General features: G+C 41.0%; 1 protein-coding gene across 1 annotated transcript in view; it reads right to left on the reverse strand.

Moving 5' to 3' along the window:
* Positions 1–6,296: 6,296 nt before the first annotated feature.
* The window catches only part of CACNG3 (calcium voltage-gated channel auxiliary subunit gamma 3), a 125,006-nt gene continuing 105,060 nt past the window's right edge, over positions 6,297–26,242 (reverse strand). Inside the window, exons 2-4 of the mRNA XM_072638057.1 lie at positions 18,392–18,475; positions 10,888–11,028; positions 6,297–7,411 (exon numbers count right to left, since the gene is read on the reverse strand). Coding sequence (XP_072494158.1) covers positions 6,900–7,411; positions 10,888–11,028; positions 18,392–18,475 — 737 coding nt within the window. The 3' untranslated portion in view covers positions 6,297–6,899. The remainder of the gene's footprint in view (positions 7,412–10,887; positions 11,029–18,391; positions 18,476–26,242) is intronic.

A 26,242-nucleotide genomic window follows, 5' to 3' on the forward strand; every position in this document is an offset into this window, starting at 1 on the left:
AAGTGATGGAAGCTGACTGAGGCAGAACCGCGAGCATTTGTGATTCAGTGACACTGGCCTCCTTTCTGTTCCTCAAACATAACCCTCCATCTCCTGCCTCCATGTTTTTTCACTGACTTTCCCTCATGCCTGGAATGTTCTCTCCTCATCTTCACTTCTTGATTTCCCTGGCTCATGACAACTCAAATTTTACCTTCTGTAAGAAGTCTTTTCTAGTCATTTCCTCTCCCTCTCAGCACTCTGAGAGTACTTTCCATGTACATTGTATATGTTTTGTATGTTCAGGTATGTTGTCTTCTCTATTAGAATGTGACCCCCTTAAGTTAGGTACTATGTTTTTGCCTCTCTATGTATTCCAGTGCTTAACACAGGGCCCAGCACATAGTGTTGTCATTTTCCTTCATTTTTTGAAGAGGACCAATGACATTACAGGTTGATGACTTGCATATGAATAGGATTTAAATGAGGCAGAGTTGCATAAAGTCATCAGCCTCATTCTTTCTTCCAGAGTCATCAAAGTCTAGTGACAAGATGACTAGCAACGGCCTAGGATGCAGTGAATGACCTTGATGTCTTCAATGTCTGATCAAGCTCTAGATAGTCCAAGCACCTGTTTCAGCCATCTTCATGTCCATTGTAACAGATTGTCCTCATCCACCCATTCTGCCAGTGGAAGTCTTCACATGTCTGAGGTAGACACTTTCCTGTACCCCCAACTCACCAATGGGTCTGAGGTCTGTTGATAACTCTCAAACTGGTTTAGCCCGTCTGCTGAGATGGTTTTACCAGAGTGTGGCTGTTGTATGTGCTACAGCTTCTTGGAGCCACAGAGGACAGTTGAGTGCCAGGTAGACCCCCAAAGTGAATGAGCAGCTCTGAAAAGGGTTTGGAACACCCTCACACCAGAGGTGCTAGTCCTTCTTGAACATCACCCCAGCACACTATAAGTACATATTAAATATTTGGTGAAGACAGTGTTGGAGACAACAATGAGGACATGACAAAGCTATTTTCCTTGGCCCAGCTCACCACTCTCACCATACGCAAGATGAAAATCATAAGGACTAATCAGAGAAAGCCAGTTTTCCCACCCTTCCATGTCTATACAGTGGGAAGGGGCTGAAAAACACACTTCAAGACTTCAAAGGATTTGTTCCTGCATCTGTGTGGTCATTCTCTTCCCTGAGGTAGATTAGAATTCCCCTACCCCTTTAAAGATAGTTTTCATGAACTGATATGACCAAAAAAATCCATCATATGCTGGTGAACCTTCTGTTGATGAACCTCTCTAAACTTAGACTGTGTATCCGATGATAGGCATACCATCCTTTGCTAGACAGCTCCCTATTCCTAACAGGATAATTACAATCTCTGTAGCCTGACATTTAAGGCTGCCCCATCATCTGGCCTTGCCTTATATTTCAAGCCTTATTGTGTACTCTTGCCCTTCATGCATTCTATATTCTATCCTACACTATGAGTAGTTTTCCTAAGCCCAACATGCAAATTTCCGTTACCATACGTTTGGACAAGCCCATTTTTCATGCATGAAATGCAGTTTCTCATTTTCACCTTTTAGAAACCCCTTTTTCTTCAGGGTTCAGCTCAGGGGCCACCTTTCCCATGAAATCTTTCTTTCTTGTTCCCCATCTTTATGACCTCAGCTAAATGTGTTCTCTTTCTCTTCAAATTTTCCTGGATCTCTCCTTTGTCCTAATCACTCCATACCTTATATTCTACTCAGTTGAGTATATCCCCACTAGGATGTAAATTCGTTGAGGGCTGGTACCTTTTTTTTTTTTTTAATATCTCTAGTGTCTTTTGAACTGCTCTGTATATAGTAAACACTTAGTAAGGTGATTAAGTGAATCGAATTGGTAGGACCTGTTAGAGCTCCCATTCTACCCTTTGAGATGCAAGGTTGCTTCCACACTGCAGTGAAGCAAATGAATGGCTAGACATGGCATGGAGAGTTGGAAGTAATAATAAAGATATATTACCATCAGCTTATGCTTCTTCCCTGAAACCTTATAAGTAGCTAGTAGCAATCATTCCCTGGTGCCTGTGAATTGTTCTGGCCTCCTGCCTCTGCTCATATGAGGCAAGTTATTGCCGAGAGACATTAATGCAGATATATAATTGCAGTGCCCATTTGTGTGAATCTGCGTTTCCCTTGGAACTTGACCATTTGGGTCAAGTTGGTGTCTCATTTGTATGTTTCCCAGGAGGAGAAGGGATCCTTGGTAGATGAAACTCTTTGTGTTTTTTGGGAAATAACCATGGTGACCTGGTAACTGAACTTGGTAGATAAATTTTGGAAGGGGAGTCAGTGGGTCATAGATTAGGTTAATTTACCTCTTGCCTAAGAATATAGCTCTGAGGCCCCTCTTACCCCCTTCTATAAGCACTACACCTGGGAAAGAAAGAAATGCCTTTCCACATAGGCCACAGCTGTGGTATTTCACCAACTAACTACCTGTTGGCTAAAGGGGAAATACCTCTAGGCTTAGGAAGAAATTCAGCCAGTGACATTATTAAATCCTAAGATATAGTTCAGGGTTCCAGTCCTGGCATCTCTCAGGGAGGAGAAGTTCATATGGTGCTGGGGAATCACTAGAGTAAGTAGGAACTTCTGCATTCTACCCAAGTTTTGAGCTCTGTTCTTGTTGGACAGCCACCAGAATTTTTCTAGGAGGAAAAGAGAGAGGAGATAGCTCTTTGTTTTTTTCTCTCAGCAAGAATCTCCAGAAAGAGGTTTGCTAATGCAAGAGTCTTCATTTTGAGGGTGAGGTCCTCAGAGGGAACTGACCTTGTAGAATCATAGAATATAGAATATCACAAGTGGAAGAAACCTTTGAGGTCATTGAGTCTAAATCTCATATTTCATAAATGGGAAAAAAGGGGTTCACAGAGGGGAAATGACTTGGTCAAGGTAAAATTGTATTTTGTGTTAGAGCCAGAAGTCATAGATTCATAGTTTATAAATGTGAGAGAAACTTTATAAATTCTTTCATTCATTGTACAGATAAGTAAACTGTAACTCCTAAGCATGGAGGATATGAGTTGGGTAAGTATCTTGTCCAGGGTAAGTTAACGTGAGAGTTGGTACTCAAATTCAGGTCCCTTGACTCTAAATCCAGAGATCTCTCTATAACACCATATCTCATTGTTTTATTGTTCCTATTAGAACATAGAAACATTTTTTCTCATTTTTGTTCAATTTAATTTGAGGCTGTTGGTGAAAGAATGGAATTTTATTTGGTCCCTCCTGGCCTGGAGATCAGTCAGCCTTTTTCAGGTCCATGGCCGTATTATTGACTTGGCAGCTATCTGTGTGAGATTTTAATTCATTGTGTGGCAAATGTAAGCTTGCTGTTTCCCATTTGTGAGTTTCCCAAGATAGTTGTGAAGGTCAGGTGATAGGATGTCATAAATGCCATGTAGCACACACTTAGGAAAATTGCACCCTTCCTCTCCTAGTAACTTCAAAATGTCTGACTTTCAGCATCCCTAGAGTAGAGGAGAGATTGAGTTTGGGTTCAAGATAGATGGAGGAAAAAGACGAAAAGATGGAGAGAGTAGGGGCCCAATTCAACTTAAAAGCCATTTATTAAACATATTCTCTATGCAGAGCATGATGCCAGGGGCTGGGGGAGACATAACATTTTAATTTAGACACTTGTATCTACCCTCCAGTAGGGGATATGACAAACATGTAAATGACAACATTATAAAATGGAAGAATATAAGAAAGGTACAAAATATATGAAAACTGAAGACAGATAATTTCCAGTGGGGAAAAGGGGGCTAATCAGAGAAGCATTTGAACTGGTTCTGGAAGAATGGATAGAATTTCAACAATTAGAAATTAACAGGAAATATGGAAACAAAAGCAAGGAGTAAGTTGCGTTCCGAGGATATATTCTAGGGGACAATAAACAGTTTGGATGAAATACAGAATATATTCATGTTATATCTCACCCCCCACATTAGCATGTAAACTCCTTGAAGATGGCAGAAGAGCAGTGTGTGATTAATTTGAAGAGGTATGTTGAGGAGGTGAGATATATATGTCAGATTGTGAAGGTCCAAGAATTCCAAGATAAAGGGTTTGGATTTGGACCCAGTAGTTATTAGGGAGACATCATATCTGTTTGAGTTGAGGAGTGATACACTAAATTTCACACTAAGAGTTTGACTTTGGCAGCAGTATGAAGGATGATTTGAAGGAGGGAGAGGCTGGAGGAAGGGAGGTGGATAAAGAGACTGTTGCAATGATTCAGATCGGGGGTGGGGAACCTGCAGCTTCGAGCACACTTGTGAACCTCTAGGTTTTTTGACTGAATTCAAACTTCACAGAACAAATCCCCCTAATAAAAGCATTTGGCCTGTAAAACTTGCATTCGGTCAAAATACTATACCCAAGGACCTAAGAGGCCACATGTGGCCTCTAGGCCATAGGTTCCCCAAGCCTCGATCTGGGTGATATGTAGGCTTATGAGTGCATACATATAGAACTGGAAAGATTCTTAGAGGTCATCTAGTCCAGCAATTTCACTTTACAGATGAGGAAACTGAGGCCCAGGGAGATTAAATGACTTGCCTAAGGGCACAAGGTCATGGCAACAGTGGGAACAGAAAGGAGGTGAGGGAATCAACAGGATTTGGTGATGTTTGATGTGAATCGAATAGTTGAACTGAGATGAGAGGGAGAGAAATGTTAGATAAAAATGAAGCTTCTGATATGAGTGAAAGTTAAATGACAGATATGAAGTCAAAAGGAGTGGGTTGGGATATAAAGATAATGCTGAATTTTGGTCATGTTGGCATTCAGGTGGAGATTTTCTGTGGGAGGCTGGAGACTTGGATCTAAGTCTAGAGCTTGAGAGAGATAGATGAGATGAGAGATAGAGATCTGGGCACCGGGCACATACAGGTGATAGCCCAAGATCAGGCTTCTGGCTTTTTTATTTGTCAGGTAGGTTCTTTGCCCTGCTGAGAAGGACTTTCTGTTGCCTGTTGATTAACATTAATCTCATCTGCCTAGCATTCTACATCTTCCATAATCTGGTACCAACCTGCCTTTCTACCCTAATCTTTCAGGAATCCTTTATGCCTGTCAAAATGAACTGCTTGACATCCCTCCCCCTCCTTACACTTCATATGTTTTCCTACTTCTGTGTCCTAGCTAATACATGAAATGCGATGTCTTTCTTGTTCCCATATCTATCTGTTGAAATTCTATTTATTCTTTGAGTCCCAGATTAAATATCACCTTCTCCAAGAAGCCTTCCATAATTCCTTCCCAGACATCACCTCAACCTTCAAAAACTATTTTTGTTTTTTTTGGACCCCTCAAAGTATTTTGTACTACTCCTATTTACTTAACAAGTCATAGAATGTTAGAGGTGGAAGGAACTTTAATGATTCCTAGCCCTATCCTTTCCCTTCACGGATGAAGGCCCAAGGAGCAGAAATGCTCAGATCTTCTGAATTCAAAGTCTAGAGCTTGAAAAGGCAGTAGGATAGATAGAGTATTGGGTGTGGGGTGAAGAAGACATGATTTTTAAATCCACTTCAGACCTTTACTAGCTATGTAATGCTGGGCAAGTCACTAAACCTTTTTAAAAAACTCAGTCCCTTCATCTACATATATTAGTGACACTTACCTCATAGGGTTATTTCAAGGATCATATGAAATTAAGCATGAAAACATTTTGTAAACTTTAAAGGGCTACATAAATGTTAGCTGTTCTTATTATTTCCAATAGAAAGTAAGATTGTTGAGGGCAAAAATTTGCTTTTATAATTATCTCCCTGATGCCTAAAATAGTACCTTGCCCACCATATTTCTTTTTTCTCTTTCTTCAAATTGTATTGTGTTTATTTATGTGTTCTATCCCCCAACCATGACTAGACTGTGAGGACAAAGACTGTTTTACCATACTTGGTACTCACCCCCACCCCCAATACCTAACAGTGTTCTACATATAGTAAATATTGAATAGATGTTTATTGATTGATACTGGACTGTGAGTCTCATCAGGGTGTGGACCATGTTTTTTTCATTTTTATTTCTTACCTTCAGGACCTAGGATAGGGCCCTATACATAGTAGCGGCTGAGAAAATGTTTGACACATGGAAAGGTTTATTGTTGAATAGAATGCCATAGATCAATCAGGCTAAACAGAATGCCTTAGGTGGTTGGTAGGAGTTTGGCTTCAGAATGCCTGGGTCGCCAGCTCCAGAGGACAACTTGTTCGGCAAAGACAAGAAAGAAACAAAACACTTCCAGTTCAATCGGTTACAACAAGGCAACATTTTTAATAACACAAGCGCTCATGACATTTGCCGTGTCAGTGCTTGGACGTTCTTGATTTCTAGGCAATTTCTTGTAACATGTAACTATCAGGTTAATGATTCCCTCTGGGGTGGGACTCCCGAGTCACTGGATCTGCAGAGGCTCAGTGTGGATGAATGATAGGGATAGACGCCTATTCACATGATTGGTGGAGCCCTCCCCCAATCCAATGGGAACTCCTCCACGTCCTTTCTGATGAAGGAGGAAAGAAGGCCAAGATCTTTCTAGCCAATGAAGAAAGAGGAGGAAACATCTGGCACTGAGAGACCCAGAAACTGATTGGTCATGTAGGGCTGGCTTTTAGGCTCGGACCTCAGAAAGGGAAACTGTCTTAGAAAGGAGGGCAGAGGAATAAAGATTAGGGTGGAGGAGAGAACTGAGGCCCATTTGGTTTTATTCTTTATAAACAAGGGTTTCACTGGTAATACCATCACGGGGACTATGCCATGCAATCTGACAGACACCTCTGTACATTTCCCCCAAAGGTTGCACTGGGCATGGGAAAGACTGGGCAGAGGGCAGAGGGCCAAGGTCCACTCAGACAGGTGTGGTGCGCCTGTTGGCAGGGTTATTGTGCAGTGACTCCTTGAACTCTTTGGGAATGGAGTTGTGGAGCTGTAAAAACGTATGGTCTCGATCGGAGTTGAGGAGGGTCCCCATTGTGACCTTGGAGGGGTCCCGGGAGAGGGTGAACATGGAGATGTCAGTGGAAGGGATGGTGTGGAAGCCTTTGCTGATAGGGGACAGGTCTCGGGAGCAGGGTTCTGTGGACCGGGAGCTGGATCGCCTCCGGAACCTGTACCTGTAGGGTGGGAGGCGGGCAAAGGTGGATTTCTTCAGTAGCTCGGAATGTGACTTGGCACGGATCTGCCTGTGCTTCTCAATGTATATGTGCACGGCGATGACCCCCACGATTTCTGCGATGATGAAAGATAAGGCTCCGAAATAGAAGGACCAGCCATAGGAGTAACTTTTTTTGGAGTCACTTTGGCCAGGGTCTCCAGCATTTGCTGAGATATAAACTATAATCCCGATGATGTTACTTAATCCTAAGAGAAAGGGAGAGAAAAACGTACCTTTTAATAGGAAACAGATGTGCCTTGCTAAACTTAACTATGAAACATTTATACTGTGTGTTGAGGGAAGGACCAGAGACCTAAGAACAGCTACTACTAAGTTACAAATGCTCTGCAAAGCCTTGGAAGGTCCATCTCATGGGAAGCACTACAGATAACACAGAGAAGGTTAGAGTTGAAAGAGAGGATATGACACAGAAGGTGAATTCAATTTGATAGGAATTTATTAAACATCGGTTATGCACAAGACACTGTTGTATGTATGCTTAGGATCCAAAGAAAAAATTCACTCTACTGGGCTAGTAGGACCTGAAGAACAGAGATCATAGAGTATTATGACTTTAGAACAGCATTTCCCAAAGTTTTCCCTGTAATGGGAGAAAATGTTTCTTCATTGAAAATATTAAATATGAAATGATGCATCTATCAAAACACTTATGTGAGGTATTTTTAGGCATGAATAGTTTTATTTGGCTTCCAAATTTCCCTAACCATCCCCCCTTTTTTTGGTGGTGTCTTAGATCTTGAATTCCCTGTGCCAGTATTTATGTGGAATTTTTTGGAGGGAGTAAGTATATTTTCAGGCCCCAAGTGTTCTACGACAAGATTAGTTTGGGTAATGTTGACTTAGAACATGAAAGCTAGAATATCTTACCTTAGAGGTCATCTAGAGAGATCCTGTATTTTATGGGTATAGAAAGAGAGACCCACAGAGAAGTGACAGCTTTAGTCGTGGAGCTTAAGTGTTCAGATCTGAATTCAAGTCCAGGTCCTCCTGATTTAGAGAAGTCCAATATGCTTTATATCATACCCAATCTATTTGTTCACACCAAGCTATATTCCTAAAGGTTCATGAATTATGACTTTATGGAACTTGGAAGGCATTTTCCTACAGAATCGACATTATACCTGCTAATTGGGCTGTCTGGCCAGCCCAGGGAGACCTACTTAATCCATAAAAGTTTAGTCTACTTGTTTTGTACCCTGTGTCACACTTTCTTAGGGACAGTGTCGTCAGAGTCTTAATTGGGGATAATAGGTGTGCCCCTCCAGTTCTTTGGTGACATTGAAGGCAAGCAGGTGTGTGTGTGTGTGTGTGTGTGTGTGTGTGTGTGTGTATGTATATGAGAGAGAGAAAGAGAGCAAAAGAGACAGATACACACACACAAACACACACACACATACACAAACTCTCTTCAATCTACCTATGAAGAAGTCCTTTTCTTGCTAAAAGCATTCCCCAGGCACTGTGAAATGAAGAACAAAGCATAGCTGTCCTTTGGCTATTAGGGGTTCCAGACTTGGCCTTCCTCTGTGCTTTTTATTTGTTATTTATAAGTTGAGGGCCCCTAAGTCAGAATGCCTACAGATTGGAAAGACGACTGCATTTGGTGCTATAGCATTATTAGTTTCGTGTGTGGGGAACAGCAGACCAATTGAGGTAATCTCTTTAATGTTCTTATTTTGTAAATGAGTAAACTGAGGCCCAGAGGGTGGCTATGACTTGCCTATGGAGACATAAGTATTACGTGACAGGGCACTGATTTGAGCCTATGTCATCTGACTCTATATCCAGTGTTCTTTCCACTGTTCTTGGTTGCCTTTGCCACCAATTGCTTGTGTGACCTTTCACAAGTCACTTCTTTCTGTTTCCCAGATTCCTCATTAGTAAAATGAAGTGTTTGGGTTAGGTAACCTCTAAAAGGCCTTCCAGGCTTAATGGTCTTATGTTTTCTGGTCCATTCTAGCTCTGGTATTAAGTGAGTTTTAGGGTACCCTGTAGTCATGTGGCAATGGGAGACTTTCCCAAAAGGAGACATGCTGGGGAAAATGTTTCAGATCTGGAGTCCAGGGTTTTGAGGAATGTAGAAGCAGCTCTAATGATCCCAAAGTACAAAGAAAATGTACTATTTCTCATACTGATAAATGTTCCCCGTGTGTCTGTTTAGTCTAAAGATGAAAGGTTTGGATTTTGGACTGACAGTCCTTCAGTAGCTTATGCATGGTATCTCCCTGGAAGATTTAATAAGTGAAAATGGCGAGAATGTCAGTACAACTCAGGAGAACTGATATGTCCTTAGATTGCCTTGGCAAGTATTAAGTGATAAACTGTTAGAGCTGGAAGGAATATTGGAACATAGGACATAGAATCTTAGATCCGAAAGGGCCCTTAGAGATCTAGCCTGACCCCTACATTTTTCTAGAAAATGACTTCATAGCATGAGGTTGAGTCCCCCCTCACGAGAAAACTGAGAGTAGGACAGGGCATGCCTTGTACAACACCAGTTAATAAGTCAAGACAAGGTTGAGAATACTGGCCATTTGACTCCTGGCTCTCTTGCTACCATATTGGGGGTAATGATAATAGGTCATTTTCTCATTGTTTTGTACATTATGAATATACAACTCAATAAACCCAATATGAGGGACCCTCAGACTTTATTCCTCTCTACAACTCCTCAGGGTCATTAAACTGATTAGATTGTCATGTCTTAGTATAATGTTGTGGAGCCTTTAACCCATGGCCAGGTGCAGCCTCATGGTTTGATTCCATCTTATCTTCTGGGTACCATCTTGCTCTGGTCACTGCTGCTTTGATCCAATATGGTTTCCTTCTTGATATAGTGTTGGAGTTATTCTGTTTGGGTTAGATTCTTTAAAGATCTATGCATTAGAGAAGCTGCAGAAACATGGGTAATCGGCCAAGGAGTAGCACTCCCTGAGAAGTTTACAGCCCAAGTTTACAGCAAGAGATGACCCTCTACTAATATTTACCTCAAGAACAATTGGATCTCTTTCCTTTGTCTCCTTCCTTTTCTGTCTTCTTTGTGCATCTCTAACTCTCTCCATCTTTCTTCTTGTCACTCCTTCTCTTATTCCTCTGTCTTTTCTTTTTCCTTTTTTCCTCTATTTCCTATCTTCCCAGTCTCTTCATCCATCCTTTTTATCTTTTGGGCATTACTCTTTGGCTCACCCTTAGTGACCCTTTAGGCCAAAAGTGCACATGTGTGTGCATTGTGCGTGTATGTGCATTTGTTATATTTGACAAATGTTGGATGATTTATATGTCTTTCAGGAAAAAAATTGCACTAAATTGTGTTGCTTTCTATAGAAAACCTTCAATTATATTTTTTTCCTGTGAAACTTTAGCTCTTGTTAGGACAGAAAAAATGGCTCCCCACGCTATCTTAGAAGGATGATTCATGGAGTCATTAAGGTGATAAGTGTAACGACCATCTTATCCAATTCCTTCATTTTATAGAAGAGGAAACTGAAACTTGAAGAAGTTAAATGGCTTAAATGGTTAGGACTTCTGACTCCATCTGCCATATTATTCTGCCTCCACCTCCAGCAGAGTCTGTATCTTAGTGAGCAGGCTTTCTTGGATTTGTCTGAGGTCCTCCTGATAAATGAAGAGGCTCCTCAGCTTTCCCTGGTGCTAAACTTACCTGCAGATACAAAAAAGATCCCCGCACTGAGAATGACATTGTGCCTGCTTTTGTAGAACTCGCTTGCTGCCACGCAGAGTCCCCCAAAGAATAGCAGTCCCACACTGAGAATAGGAAAGACACTGGATGCTCTCACAGCCCCTGTGTGTATGGAGGAAAGAGTAGAGGATCAGAAAAGTCTACAATGAGCTACTAGGAAAAGTCAGGATTCAAGATCACATGACCCCTCACTGGAAACTTCAGTTTATTTAGACTGAAGACCATTAGGCATCTAACACATACAGAGGTATGAGCTAGGTTATGAGGAAGGAAAAAACCATAAGATGAGATATTAAATAGTTCACATTTTTATGGTGCCTTAAAATTGAAAAAGCATCTTTCTGGCAATAACCTTGTGAAGCAGGGAATATAAGTATTTTATTTTATATGTTTTATTTTATTTTTGTCTCAGATTTTTGCTTTCACTAGTATAGGGAGCTCTCTGTGGGGGACTTCCTCTGTTAAGCAGATTGGCACCATTTCAGTCAACTTAGTCAACAAGTATTTATTATGCACCTATAGTATACCAGGCTCTCTGCTGAGTATTGGGGATGCTAAGAATGACAAAAACCGTCGCTGCCCTTAAAGATCTCATGGTCTAGTGGAGGAAAGAACATGCAAACACCTAGGTACACACAAGTTCTATACAAGATCAATTGGAGATTGCTGACCGAGGGAAGACACTAGTCTTAAGGGAGATCAGGAAAGGCTTCTTGCAGAAGGTGGGATTTTAGCTGGGACTTGAAGGAAGACAGGAGGCCAAGATGAGGAGGGAAAGAATCCTAGTCTTAGAGGGTTACCTTGGGGGTGGAGAGGTTAAATGACTTGCTCATGATTGTACGACTAGCAAATATAATATTAATAACTAGCATTTATACGGTGCTTCTAATTTTGCAAAGTGCTTCTCATATGTCATATCACTGGATCATACCAAATCTGTGACGTGGATGCTGTTATCATCTCCACTTTACAGATGAGGAAACTGAGGCACAGAGAAAGTGACTTGCCCATGGCCACATAATCAGAAATTGTCTGAGATAAGATCCAAACTCAGGTTTTCTTGTTGTGTTGGTCTGTCTTCTACATCACTTAGTCCTTGACTCTTGCAGGATATGATGGTACTGAATGGGTCCAGTCTAAGCTCTAAAATAGTAGCATTGGTGATTTATAAGTAATGATTGTGTTGATTTTCCACTCAAAATGTTAGTATCCTTTTCTGTATTAGAGGTGAGACTCGGACACTGCAGTCTTCCTGACTCCCAGGACAACTCTCTGATCATTGTGACACCCTCCCTCTCAAGTGCTATTCCAAGTATGATTACTCTCTTTTATTAAAGAGGAAACTTGTTTTTCAGTTGTGTCCAACTCCTCATGATCCCATTTTGGTTTTTTGGTTTTTGCAAAGATAAGGGTCAGGGAAATGAAGTGATTTTCCCAAGGTAATGCAAACAGCAAGTGTTGGAGATGAAACATTGACCCTGGGGGTCCTGGGTCCCAAGACCATGCTCTTTTCATGATAGTACCCTACCATTACAGTGGCCCAATGTCTCTGCCTCATTCATTTAACTCCACATGATTAATCAACATCTCCTGTTCCAGAGGTCCTGTGGTAGACCTTGGGGATCTGGAGAACCTGTGACCTCTGTCCTCAAGGAACTAATAATCTAGGAGGGAAAGTAAGGCAGGGACACGATTATAATAAAAGGAGAGTATAAATGCACTGTGTGATGATTCTGAAAGGGTTGAAATTGCACTATGGCCTTTGTGGTATCAATGAAGTGAGTTGGAAGAAAAAAGACTGGGTGGGTTCAAGGGAGAAGTGGATATAAATGTGAGAGAGAAGATAGAAAGTGACTCAACAATGAGATTATCTCAGAGGTCATCTAATCCAACCCTTTCATAAACAACTTATAAAACATCTCTGAAAAGTGATTAACAAGCTTCTCTGCTTGAAAACGTCCAGAAATACAGAACTGACTATCTCCCAAAGCAGCCTATCTGACTTAGGGGCAGCAATTACCTAACAATTGTTAGAAAACTCTCTCTTGAGATGACCAAAAATCTGCCCCCCCATAGCTTCTATCCATTGATCATGATAGTCATCATCATCATCGTCATATTGTGGTGTTTACTCTATGCCAAACATTGTACTAAGTCCTTAACCATTATTATCTCCTTTGAGCCTCACAACAGCCCTGGGAGGCAGATGCTCTTATTAACTCCTCCCATTCAACCTCCCCCCACCATTTTAAAGTTGAGGAAACTGAAGCAAATAGAGAGGTTAAATGATATGTCCAGGGTCACATAGCTAGTAAGTGTCTGAGGTTGGATTTAAATTCGATTTTCTTGACTCCAGGCCATGCTCTATCTACTGCACCACATAGTTTCCCCAGTAATACCTGCATATGACCCATATGCATATTCCAGGTTAAGTCTATGAGAAGCAGAGAGCATCACTCTATAGAATCTCAAATTTGGAAGGGACCTCCAAAGTCAATCAGTTCAACCCCTCATGAATAGGAATCTACTCTATCAAACTTCTGAGTTTGTACAAATCAGCTCTATATAGGTTTGGTTGTGTCTTTGGAGACAAAGAAGGAAAAAATATTCTCTGGTTTTTTGATCCTTCTCTCTCCTTTCAGCCCCATATTTCCAGGCTCTTACTCCTTTGGGCCTTCACTTGTGTTTCTAACGTCTCTAAGGGAAGACTGGCTTTGTTCGAAAAAATAAATCTCTTTGGAAAAATCTATAGTGATATTTCTATTTTACCCCAGAGATCTGTGCTGGCTAACCTGTGCTGTCCAGAAGGAACCAAAGCATTTCTTGGTTGGAGGAGCTCTGGAAAAGCTATTTGGTTGACTCTTGCCTTCAAACTAAACTTTGCCCCCATAACCTATGCCTTCCCAACTTTAAAAATTTTTATCCATCTATCTATCCATTTATCCATCTCTTCTATCCCTTCATCCATCTATTCTTCTCATCTATGTCTCTATCTCTCTAATCTATTCATTTTTACTAACAATGAAACTACATTGAGTTAAAGAGAAGCCAAATTTGATTCACAGTTAAAAAATAGGACTTTGTGCCCCTCAGAACTGCCCAGCAATTAAGCATACTGATTGCTTAGATAACGAGTTCTTTTGTCTGACCACTTGTTGGAGATGTTGCAGGGGGATGTTCATTTTCAGGTGTAGATTGGGCAAGATGCTCTCTGAGGTCTCTTCTGAGTTGCCTGGTCCCATGAGTGTTAAACTCTGTGCTGGGCACAATGGAATAGGTTTTAAAAAAGAGAGATAGAAATGTAGTCTTTTACTCCAGAAATTTACACTCCACTTTGGTATATGCAATCCCTTCCTTCTCCCTTTTCCTCCTCATCCAATGACTATGCAAGCACTGAGGAGACATGGAGTGAAAGGGTGATGGAAATGGGATAGGATTAATCAGGGAAGGTCTCCTGGAGTTTTGAATTAGCCATTTTTCTGTTGATTAGGGGGATCTTTTTTGGATGTCTTGGCTAAGTGCCAAAGAAATGATTGATTCCCAAAATGTTTGATCCAATTTGGTCTCTCAGACAGCTCACATCTGGTTATTTAGACTGTTTCAGGAACTGAATTGGATTGACTGTTTGGTGCTTAGCCAGTAGGGTGAAAAATCTCAGTTGGCTCCAGAATAATCGATTCAGCACAGCCCTGGAGGTATGGATTCATCTCCTCTTCCTTTCATTAGCTCTGTGGCTCTCACTATTCAGGGATTTCTGGGGACAGTGGGCTCATTCCCTCTAACTACATTTGGGGCCCTTTAGTAACAATGTCTTGCACAGGGTTCTGATGTGGTCACAGACATTCGGTATGTGCCTCATTAACACTGCAGCACTGATAACTCACTATCTAGGGGCCCTCTGGCTGTATCTAGTAGTGATTTTCAAAAACCTACCCAGCAAAATTGAGGAGGCAATGTGATATAATTGAGAGCGTACAATATTAGGAGTTAGGACACAATGAGTTTAACCCTTGTTTTGTCACTAACTCATTTCTTAACATTTTGCAATTCATTTAATCCCTCCATGCCTCAGTTTCCTCTTGTAGATTAAGAGGCTAGGACTAGATCATGTGATCTAAAAGTAGGAAATATGGTGGAATGGAAGGAGTATGAAGACTAGAGGTCAGCTAGACCAGAGTTTCTTCACCTGGGGTCTACAATTTTTAGGGGGAGGTCTAGCTTAGATGGGGAAAAATGAATCTTTATTTTCATTATCTTTCAACTAAAAATGGGCATTTCCTTCAATTTATAAATATAGGCAATGGACATTATTCTCAGAAGGGGAACATTGACTTCACCAGACTGTCCAAAGGGTTCATGATGCAGAAGAAGTTAAGAACTCTTCAGCTAGACTAAACTCTCTCTGAGTAGATCCCTTTGATATTGTCCTCCACAAGTGGTCATTCAGTCTCTGACTGAAGACATTCAAAGATGAAAAAAACACTTTTCCACAGCTTGAATCAGAAGGAAGTTTTTCCTCATGTAAAACCCAAATCTTCTCTTTATCCTCCACTCACTGCTTTTAGCCCTGTCCTCTGGGGCCAAGCAGGATGAGTGAATACCTCAAACACATGATAGCACTTCAAATAACTAGGTGGTTAGCTGACCTTAACTCTTCTTCAGCGTAAATATTCCTAATTTCTTTAACTGAACCTTTTATAGCATAGTTTCTATGCCTTGGATGTCCTTACCTGGACATCACCTGGACATTAGCTTGTTCACAGCCCCCTGAATGATCTCCCAGGTCCCTTTAAACTCTTAAGGTTATATATTCCAAGTCCTAAAGTCTCTTTCAATTCCAACACTCTTGTCCTAGAGCCTGAAGTCCCTCCTGGCTCTGAAAATTCTGTGTTTCTATTAAAATATTAATTATAATTAACTTTAATTTAAAAAGAAATACAGAATGTACTTTGGCAGCGTGTCATCTCTCAAGACAAATGAATTAAGGTAGGATAGCACACAACTCCAACCAGGGTGGATCTGGCCCTGTATGTTAACATGGCTCATGTCCAGACAACGGGGTCTTGGGGCTGCAGAGTTGGGAGGAGGGTCAGCTTCCTCTCTGCATTTCAATGGTTGCCAGGCATTGTAGGTATATTTACTAGCTTCTACAGCCTATTTTTCTTTTCTTTTCTTCCTGATCAGAGAAACTTCATGAGTTAAAACGACTGGGAGAAGGCAATATAGGGGAATAAAGAATCCTGAGCTAGCCAGTCTCTTGGGTCCCTTTCAATCCTATATTTATAATCTTAAGACTATGTCTAGAGTCTTATCCTAACTGTCATTGATTGGTTGTACAATATTAGGCAAGTCATTTGCCTTCTTCAGCTTTAGAAAATGGGACTAATCCTAGGGGTCCAAATGAGATAATGTATGTGGAAAGTGCTTTAAAAATCACAGCTTATGATATAAATGTTGGGGGCTTTTATAATAAAGTTGTTGAATCCAGGTCACACGATTCTCAACCCAATGCCCTTGCTGCCATATGCATATCATATCCTAGAATCACAGACTCAGAATGGTAAGAGATCTCTGAGGAACTCTGACCTCCTTTGTTTTATGAATTAAACCTTTGCTAGAGAATCATATATGTGGAGCCAGAAAATATCTTGGAGGCTTTCTCATACAACCGCCTTATTTTGTAGATGAGGAAATTGAGATGTGGGGAGGTGAAATTTCTTGCCTAAGGTCACACATCTGTGTGGTAAATGGTAGAGCTGAGATTCGAACCTAGGTTCTTTGACTCCATTTCCTATACTAAACTGCATTGCCATTACTTGCTTTAGCTTCTAAAGTCACATGAGCTTTCTTGGCCACTGTGTCACACTGTTAACTCACCTCAGGCTTGTTGTTAAAATACTCAGAGCTGTTAACAAGAACTAGGGGACCAGATGTTTTCTGAGGCTTCCTTTAATTGGACTTGCTATGGTTCCTGCTTTGAAAATGAGGGTGAAGGGTAATTAATTCCACGATCTACTCTTTTGCTATAACTACTGTCTTCCATTTAAATTACTCAGGTTTGAGTCCTTATTAGACTATTTAAAAAAATCACACAACTATTTACCACTCCTGTGATCATCTAATTCTGGTGATTAAAAATGAAAGGAACACTTTTTGAGGAAATCTACAGTAATTGATGAAGTCAAAAAACAATTACCTGTCTTGGAAATGATGTAAAGAAATGGGGTTAGAGAATTGGAAGAGGCAGTTCAGCAGGCCCAGTGGCACCTAATGGCCTGTGAGAGTCAAGCTGCTTACTGGAGAGAGCTGGGGGAACCCCCTGAGCTGCACAGTGATCTGAGACCAGCTGTATGTGAAGCAGAAGCTACAGACTATGTGAACTGAACAGCACTGAATATAAGGTCAAGGGAGGCTATACCACTTCCCCAGTCACAGAACATGATGTTAGAGATGAGAAAGGCCTTAGAACTTAGAACATAGAATATTAGATGTGGAAGGGACCTTGAATCTCTTTAAATTACAGAAGGAATGGAGGCCTAGAGAGAAGATATGACTTGTCCAAGGTCAAACAGGGAATCCTGTTGGTGTTGGAGTTAGAACCTAGATCTCTTAACTCCAAAGAGAGGCTTTTTCTGGGCCTATTTTATCCTGATTTTCTGTAGGGGAACAACATTTATTGGCAGAATACAGCAGAGGCCACAGCCAGGGCAAGTTTACCACTGCTAACAACTCTTATCTCTCAATTCCATATCTGATGAGTAGGGAGGCTGTGTTGTAAGCCAGTTTACTCTTACGCAAAACTACAGTAAAGGCAAAGTTTTATAGCATAATACAGATTATGATATAGACTGACATAGATTGTTGATATAGACTTTTGAACTCAGAGTCTGGAGACCTAGAAAACTGGCTCTGTCATTGATGTGTGATCTTGGGGGAATAATTTCTTCCAGCCTCAGTTTTCTTACCTGAAAAATGGCTAGATGATCAAAGGGACTGCTTTCACTTCTAATATTCCATATTCTAAGGTCACTTACAATTCCAACACTGTATATTCAATGTCTGAAGGGTCCTTCCAGTCCTGATATTCTATGTTTCAAGGACCCTTCAGCTTTAATCTTTGATCATTTTTAGTCTCTCTGCTTGGGTTATGAGAGCATAGATATAAAGCTAGAAGGTATTTTGAGGTCATTTGGGCCATCAACTTACCAATAAGGAAACTGGAGCCCAGATAGGGCACACAGGAAGTAAATGGAGGAACCAGGATTTGAATGCAGGGTACTCTGACTACAAATCCAGCCCTCTTTCTACTACAACAAACTATTTCTGTTCCAACTACCCCAAACTATGGCATGGGGACTGTAGCCATAGCCTTAGCGTCATATACCCAGAAGCAGATCACCATCCCTTCCCTCAAGTTCTCCCTTTCCCTCCTCCCCAGGAAAAACAGGAGAGTGGACAGACTTACTCAGCAGATACTCAGCTGTGTCTTGTTCATAATCTGCATCTTCAGGAAAATGGTCAATTTTCTTACATACCCCTCGGAAAGCACCTGTGGAAACAAATTCGACTTGAAGAAGGCCCCAGAGGACTTGGTTTTGGAGCTCTGTCCTTGGAGATGGATAGAGGAGGAGAGAGAAGAAAACCAATCTAGTTCCCTGGAAACAAACATCTATAATCAAAAGGTCACAATTATGTTAGCTATTGGCAGTTGGCTAAGGGCCTGCTTCACAACAGCCCTATGAGGCAGGCAATAGAAGTACATCATATAGGCTAATCACCACAGCCAAGTATTATTATTCCCATTTTAAAGATGAAGACATTGAGTCTCAGAAAAGGGAATTGAATCACCATGGTCACATAGCTAGTTACAATTGAAACTTGAATCCAGGTCTCCTAAGCCAAGTCCAGTGTTCTGGTCACTAAACTAGCTTTCCATATACTATGACCCAAGCAACCTTCTTATTTTCTTAACATGAATGGGGATTCCATGAGGAAATATCAATGACGGTGATACTTTTCTTTTGAAGATGTTAAATGGAAAACTATATCTAGTAACAAGAGCTTATTTTGCATGCTGGAATAAAAACTTCTCATTTGTTCCAAATTTCCTTAACATCACTTTCCTCCCTTTTATCCTAGAGATATTCCATTCCCTCAGGGATCCTGGATCAGTAATTGAGAATTCATTTGATATATTTCATGGCCAAATATGTTTTGTGGGGAAAAACTAGTGTGTAAAACACTGCATTTACTGGATACAAGTCTCTACCTTTTCCTCTTTTGTATATTTGGTTGCCTTTAGGGGATCAGTGAAGGAGAATGGTGTCAGGAGAGGATATGCAAGTTTCTTTCTCCCTATTTTATCTTACAGTGCAGCAGGCCTAGAACAGGGGTTACTTCCTTGCCTCGTTTGAGGGAGTTGAGTCAGGGGCATCAAGAGTTGCAGAAAACTAAGCAGCAGAGGAAGGCAGATCAGAATGGCCAACAGCAACTGGTGACATGCTTGAAAGGGCAAGGTACTGGGGACTGGTAGGCAGCGCCTGGGCACCCAGGAATTGGCCGATGACTTGCCACAGTACTGAAAATAGCTTAAAGCTCTAGCGCACAAACCTGTGTATCTGAGGATTTGAATAGCAAGCATGGTAGAGGGGAAAGGGCAGGGTTAGTTTGGGAAAGGGTGGGCAAGACACCTGGATACTTCCTGTATTTTCTGATGATTAAATTCATGACCTTGAGCAAGTCAGTCTTTGGTCTGTTTTCTCTTTTAAAGTGGGGATTGAGCAAGAGGGTCGATCTATTAGGTCTCTTCCAGTTTGGAGGTCCTGTGTTCTTAATAACAGCATATGTATATATGTATATATAGTGTAAGTATATGATATATGTATATACTTACTCAAACATACATATAATAATTACAGAATCTAATTACATAGTTATATATTCTAATTATACAATCTATTATGTATGTTATACATGATTGTATAATTGTATTATATATAGTATCTAATTATATTATTTATATATAATATAATGCTGTCCTCATAACAACTCTGTGTGAGGTAGGGCGGTCAATAAACATTAATTATGTACCTACTGTATGCCAGGAACTCTGTCAGTTAATAGGGATACAAAGAAAGGTAAAAGGTAGCCCTCATGTTCTCAGGGAGCTCATAGGATAATGGGGAAGAAAACATGCAAATGACGACGTAGAGACAAGTCACCACATAGAGGATAATTTGGAAATGATCAACAGAGGGGAGACCCTAGAGTTCAAGACAAAGATCAAAAGTTTTCTTTAAAAAGAGTGGCACTTGAAGGAAGCCAGGAAACCAGTAGGTGGAAAGGAGGCGAGAGAGCATTCTAGGCATGGGGGATAGCCAATGAAAATGGCCCGGTATTAGGGCCGTTCCTTTGAGAAACAACAAGGAGACTGATGTCACTGGATTACAGAGTATGTGAGACATAGAGTATGTAAGAAGAGGAATGGAAAGATAAGAAAAGTGGGTTATAAAGAGCTTTATATGCCATGCAGAGGGATTTTTACATTTGATCCTGGATGGGATAGGAAACCCCTGGAGTTTATTGAGCTGGAAGAACAGGGAAGGGTTATGTGTGTGTGACACGGTCAGGAAGATGAATTTGACATTTGAGTGGAGGATGGACTGGAATGGGGTGAGTCTTGTGGCAGGTAGGCCAACTAGCAGGTAGGACAAATATCGTTATCCCTATTCTGCAGATGAGGAAAGTGAGTCACAGAGATGATAGAGCCCGACCTTGACCCTAGGCCTTCTTGGTTCAGTACTCCTTCCACTATATATAACTGTACCTGCAATTGAAACCCCACATACCCTCACCCAACTTCTTATGTAGTCTGTGATTTATTTTACAAGGTCCCAGCAAAATTTGACATTATACCTTCCTTTATATGTATTACAGATGTAGAGACAGAAGGAATTTCAGAAGGTTATCTAGTTCAACTTCCTGATTTTATAGATGGGGAAACTGGAGATGAGTGGTGGTAAAATGACTTTCCCCAAGTCACTCAGGAACTAAACGGCAGAGCAGGATGTGAACCCAGGTCTCCTAGCTATAATGCTCCCTAGCACCATGGTGCTCTAAGGTCCTCTCTTTCCTTCACATTCTCTCCTCTGTGATTCTATGAATTGATCTCTTTCTTGGGTTCCTTTTAGTCTACCTCCTGAGAGGCTATATGTATAGTGCATATGCTAGCTTTAGTAGTCAGAGAGATCTGGGTTCACATGCTGCCTCAGATACTAGCTATGTGACCATGGGCAAGTCACTTAACTTCTCTATACCTCAGTTTATGTTCTGTGGTTTCTAATTCCCTTCTAGGTCTATATCTTCATTCCTCTAATCTCTTCCTTACAGGTTTATTGGAACTGACCATAAGAGCATCTGAGTTCAAATCTCACTTCTCTCACTACCTGTATAGCCTTGGGGAAGTTCCTTGGCCCTTTCTGGTGGACTTGGTTTTCTCCTCTGTAAAATGAGGCATTTGGGCTCAATGATCTCTCAGGTCCCTTTCCAGTTCTAAAGATATGAGCCTATGAAAAGCACTGTAGGCATTCCTCTCCAAATGGTCTTCCTGGTCTGTACCTTTTTGCTCACTCTTGATTAGGAGTGGGATCCATGTAGGCATTTCTCAATATGGTAGACATTTAGAAGCAGACTTAATCTCTTTCTGTATTTTTAAGTCCTTATAGATAAAGTCTATCCGGATTCCTGCTCCCCAGACTTAGTACTCTCTTCTCTCACAGCACTGGCCTCAGAACTACAATTGCTTCTCCACCCCCAAACATCCTCAACACACACATAAACACACACATATACATACATACACACAGAGAGCAAATATCAGGTACAGTTGTATATATTGCATTTAGCCCTGGATTTTACTGCAGCCCTATATAGAAGCAGAATAAGGAGGCTGCCTACATGTGGTGTGGGAATAAATGTTGTCTTATTACCGTTATGGAGAAGACTTAAGTTCAAATCCTGCCTCCGATACTTACTAGCTGTGTAATGCTGAGTCTCACTTGCCCTCCTATAAAACATGGACTCATTTACCTCTAAGGTCCTTTCCAGACCTAAATCCACGATCCAATGAGAAACAGGTATGGATCAGAGAGAATTTCCTGTCAGATGGGAATCCTTGGGCCTTGGTGAGATTCTGAGTACTTGGGGATGGGACCAAAAGACAGCAGGAAATACAATCTGGAGAAAGTGGAAGAAAGGATTAGATGGATGGATACATACTGTTTTGTTGAAGAACAGTTTTGCCTGCATCACAGAATTTTGCAAGACTTATCTCTTCTATATCCTCACTTCTCCTGAAGGTTTAGAACTGAAAGGGACATCAGACCAGAGAACAGAGAGTGTCAAAGTTGAAAAAAAACCCTAGAATACAATGTCAGAGCAGGAAGGGACCTGGGAACATAACATATCAGAGCAGGAAGGATTCTCAGAGTGTAGAATCATAGAATGCCAGAGCTGGAAGGGTTTTAGAATGTAGAATTATAGGATATCAGGAAGGAGTCTTAGAACATAGAATTTTGAATCTGGAAGGATTCTTAAAATATAGAATCACAGAATGTCAGGACCTTGGAGCACAGAATAAGAACACAGAACATAAAATAACTGCAAAGATTCTTAGAATGTAAATCAACGGCATACCAGAGCTTAGAAGACCACATGTTGAATCTGGAAGGATTCTTAGTAGTATATAGAATTATAGGATATAAGAGCTGGAAGGTACCTTAGAACGCTGAATGTCAGAACTGTAAGGATTCTTAGAATGTAAAATTATGGAATATAAGAGGTGGAAGGGATCTTAGAACATAGAATGTCAGAGCTGGAAGGTACCTTAGAACACTGAATATCAGAGCTAGAAGGATTCTTAGAATATCGAATCATCAAATATAAGAGGTGGAAGGATCTTGGAACATACAACGTCAGAGCTAGAAGATACCTTAGAACATAGAATGTCAGAGCTGGGAGGATTCTTAGAATGTAGAATCATCAAATATAAGAGGTGGAAGGGATCTTAGAACATAAAATGTGTGAATTGGAAGGGTCAAGGTCTCTATCCCACCTCTCTCAATAATCAAGCCATGATATCACACTGTGGACCATGCTGCAGGTACTGGCTACCAGTAGAAGATCCTAGGTTTGACTTTAGTAATTTCCCTGATTCTGCTTCCTACACAATTTACTTTCGTTGTATTTCCTTTCCATCGCTATTGTCAGTAAACTCTCTGGCCAGAAGTTGACTTGGACTTGAAATACCTGAATGGCCCCCAACTCTCTCTTCATCCCCAATCTGTAGCAGTGGTTTCCAGTGGTCTTGAAAGGTAGAAGAACAGCAATCCTAAGTGTTATGTTTAACACTTTTCTCCTTGGTGCATTGCTTCCCAGGGAGAGACCTGGTGCTTGCGAGATGTTGGCATTGAATAAACCAAGGGCAAATAAGATGCAAATTACCAGGGAAATTCACTCCCGATATTTTAGAGTGAAATGCTGTTCATCCCCTAATGGCATAATAATGGTGATGATGATGATAATGATAATAATAGCTAGCATTTGTATATCATTTTAAAGTTTGCAAAGCACTTTGCATACATTATCTCATTTGATCCTTCTTGACAACCCCGGAAGGTAGGTGACGGTATTACGATCTTACTCTATGATATCATTTTATTTAGATGATATTGTTTTAAAAAGGAGGAAATTGAGACAGACAGAAATTAAGTGACTCACCCAGGGTCACACAGAATTTGAGGAAGGATTATTTGAACACAGGCCTTTCTGACTTCAAGTCCAGGACTCTAGCCACCATGCCACTTAACAGCTACAACTGTGAAGATTTGGGAGCAGACTTAAAATAAATCCCCAAACAAATTCCAATTTGCAAGTGCCATTCAGTAATGGTAATTTCCTACTTTTTTTTCCTTTCCTTTGCTCTCAAGTGGAATTGTATGCTCTCCATCCAGGCATCCTTCCCCACCTAATCCCCTCCCTCCTCCAGAGCTGAAAGCAGAGGATCATGCCTCCTCTGCCCTCCCTAGGCGTCCTAGAGCAATCCAGAGGAGCTGCTGTTTGGGGGTCAGCAGGGAGCTATGCAGGCTTGCATGGAATCTCACGAAGATCAAGATTCTGGCAAATTAGAGTCTTCCTGGGGTGTGGGCCTGAGATGATGAAAGTCAGAAAGCTCTTTTCAACCTTTAATTTCTCCCTCTGCACTGGTTCTTTTCCCTCTGCCTATGCTCAAGCTTTTCAGAATCTTGATGTTTTTTCTTTCAAAAAGGCCTTCTTTAGACCTTACTACTCCCTCAGGCTAGTGTTTCATCTCTCCCTTTCCTTCCACAGTCAAACTTTTTAAAAGAAGAGTTTGCCTTCCTTGCCTCTACTTCCTTACCACCCACATACCGCTCAAACCCTTGCAGTGTGGCTTTCAGCCTCACTCTTCCATAGCAACTTTACTCTCTGAGGTTGCTAATGACCTCCTAGTCACCAAAATCCAGTGGGCCTCATTCTCCTAGAACTTTTTGCATTATTTGATGGTACTGAAAATCCCCATCTTCTTAGAACTCTCTCTTCCCTTCCCTTCTGTGCTATCACATACTCCTGGGTATTTCTTGCCCAGCTACTTCTTTTCTGGTTCCTCTTACTCCTCACATCTATTAAATAATGACTCCTCCAACCCTGGCCCTCTCCTTTTGACCCGCTAACACAGTCTCTCTAGCGGTGCTCATGCATTATCATAATTTCTGTTCTCAGTTCTATATGGAAGTTAAGTTTCACTCCTGACTTTCATCTTTTTTTTTTATGGGATCCTGAGGTCATAGGTCTAGAGTAGGGGTAGGGAACCTGTGGCCTTGAGGTCACATGTGGCTTTCTAGGTCCTCAAGTACAGCCTTTTGACTGAGTCCAAGGTTTACAGAACAAATTCTTTTATTAAGGGAATTTGTTCTGTGAAATTTGGATTCAGTCAAAGGGCTACACTTGAGCACCTAGAGGGTCATATGTGGCCTCAAGGCTACAGCTTCCCCACCCCTGGACTCTAGAGCTTAAGGAGACCTTAGAAACCATATGATCCATACTTCCTGTCAGCCTCCATTTTGCTGACCAGGAAAGGGTCTATGAAGCAATTAATAAGCATTTATTAGGTACCATGAGTCAGGTGCTGGGGATTCAAAGCCAGAAGTGAAATAGCCCCCATCCTCAGGGAGCTTAAAATCTATCAGAGGAGGCATTATATTTATATAATAAATGTAATGGCACATTTTCTTCAACTCAAACTCTCCGTGCCCTGAACTAAAGCCATCGCCTCATCCTCCCAAAAGAAAGCTGTTCGTTTTCTCTTGAATTACCTCTTGCTATTAATGGTGCTTTCCCTAGTAATACAGCCTTGTTATCTCAGAATTGTAGAGTCCACAGTCTCAATACATACATGAGATAGGAAGTCACAAGAGATCTCACCTAAGAATATGACAGTAAGGGAGGGAAAGAGGCTGGTGGGGAACGCCAGCAGTTGTCCTATAAAGGCCAAGGACTTCTCAAAGACAGGGTTTTAGAGACAATTGGGGTTGTTATATGGTATACTGGAGAGAGCACCAGACTTGGAGCCAGGAGTACCCAAGTTCAAATCCTGGCTCAAACACTAAACAGCTATATAATCCTGGCCAAGTCATTTAAACTGTTTACCTCAGCAGCTTCATCCATAAGTTGGGATTCATTTTATAAGTATATATTTATATATGTATATATTTGTATGTATGTATAAGTACACATATATATATAGCATTTTCATCTGTAGATTGGAGTTCATTTTCTCTATATAGTATTCTTTATCTGTAAATTGGAGTTAATTATACATACATACATATATATACATATATATACACACAGTTTTCTTCCTCTGTAGATTGGGGTTCATTTTATATGTACATCTGCATCTACACCTACACCTACATCTACACCCTCCCACACCTCCCCGGCCACATCATGTATAAAGAGAGCATCTTGCAAGATTGTTATGAGGTTCAAATGAGATAAGTAAAGCGCTTTGTAAACCTAAAAAGTTATGTACATTTTAGTTTTTACTTTGCTAAGACTCTGCTTTCTGGTTCCTGATCTAGCTTTCATTCCCTAGCCTGAAACTCTGCTCCAACAATTAAAAAAAATTCCTGTCAGGCCACTGGATTTTGGAACCCTGATGCCCATCTGGCTTGTCTTACTCATCTTCAGATATGGATCCAGGTCTCAAGTCTATTCCCAAATAAGGATTACCCATACC

This window comes from Notamacropus eugenii, chromosome 1 (genome assembly GCF_028372415.1).
Source record: "Notamacropus eugenii isolate mMacEug1 chromosome 1, mMacEug1.pri_v2, whole genome shotgun sequence".
Classification (NCBI taxonomy): domain Eukaryota; kingdom Metazoa; phylum Chordata; class Mammalia; order Diprotodontia; family Macropodidae; genus Notamacropus; species Notamacropus eugenii.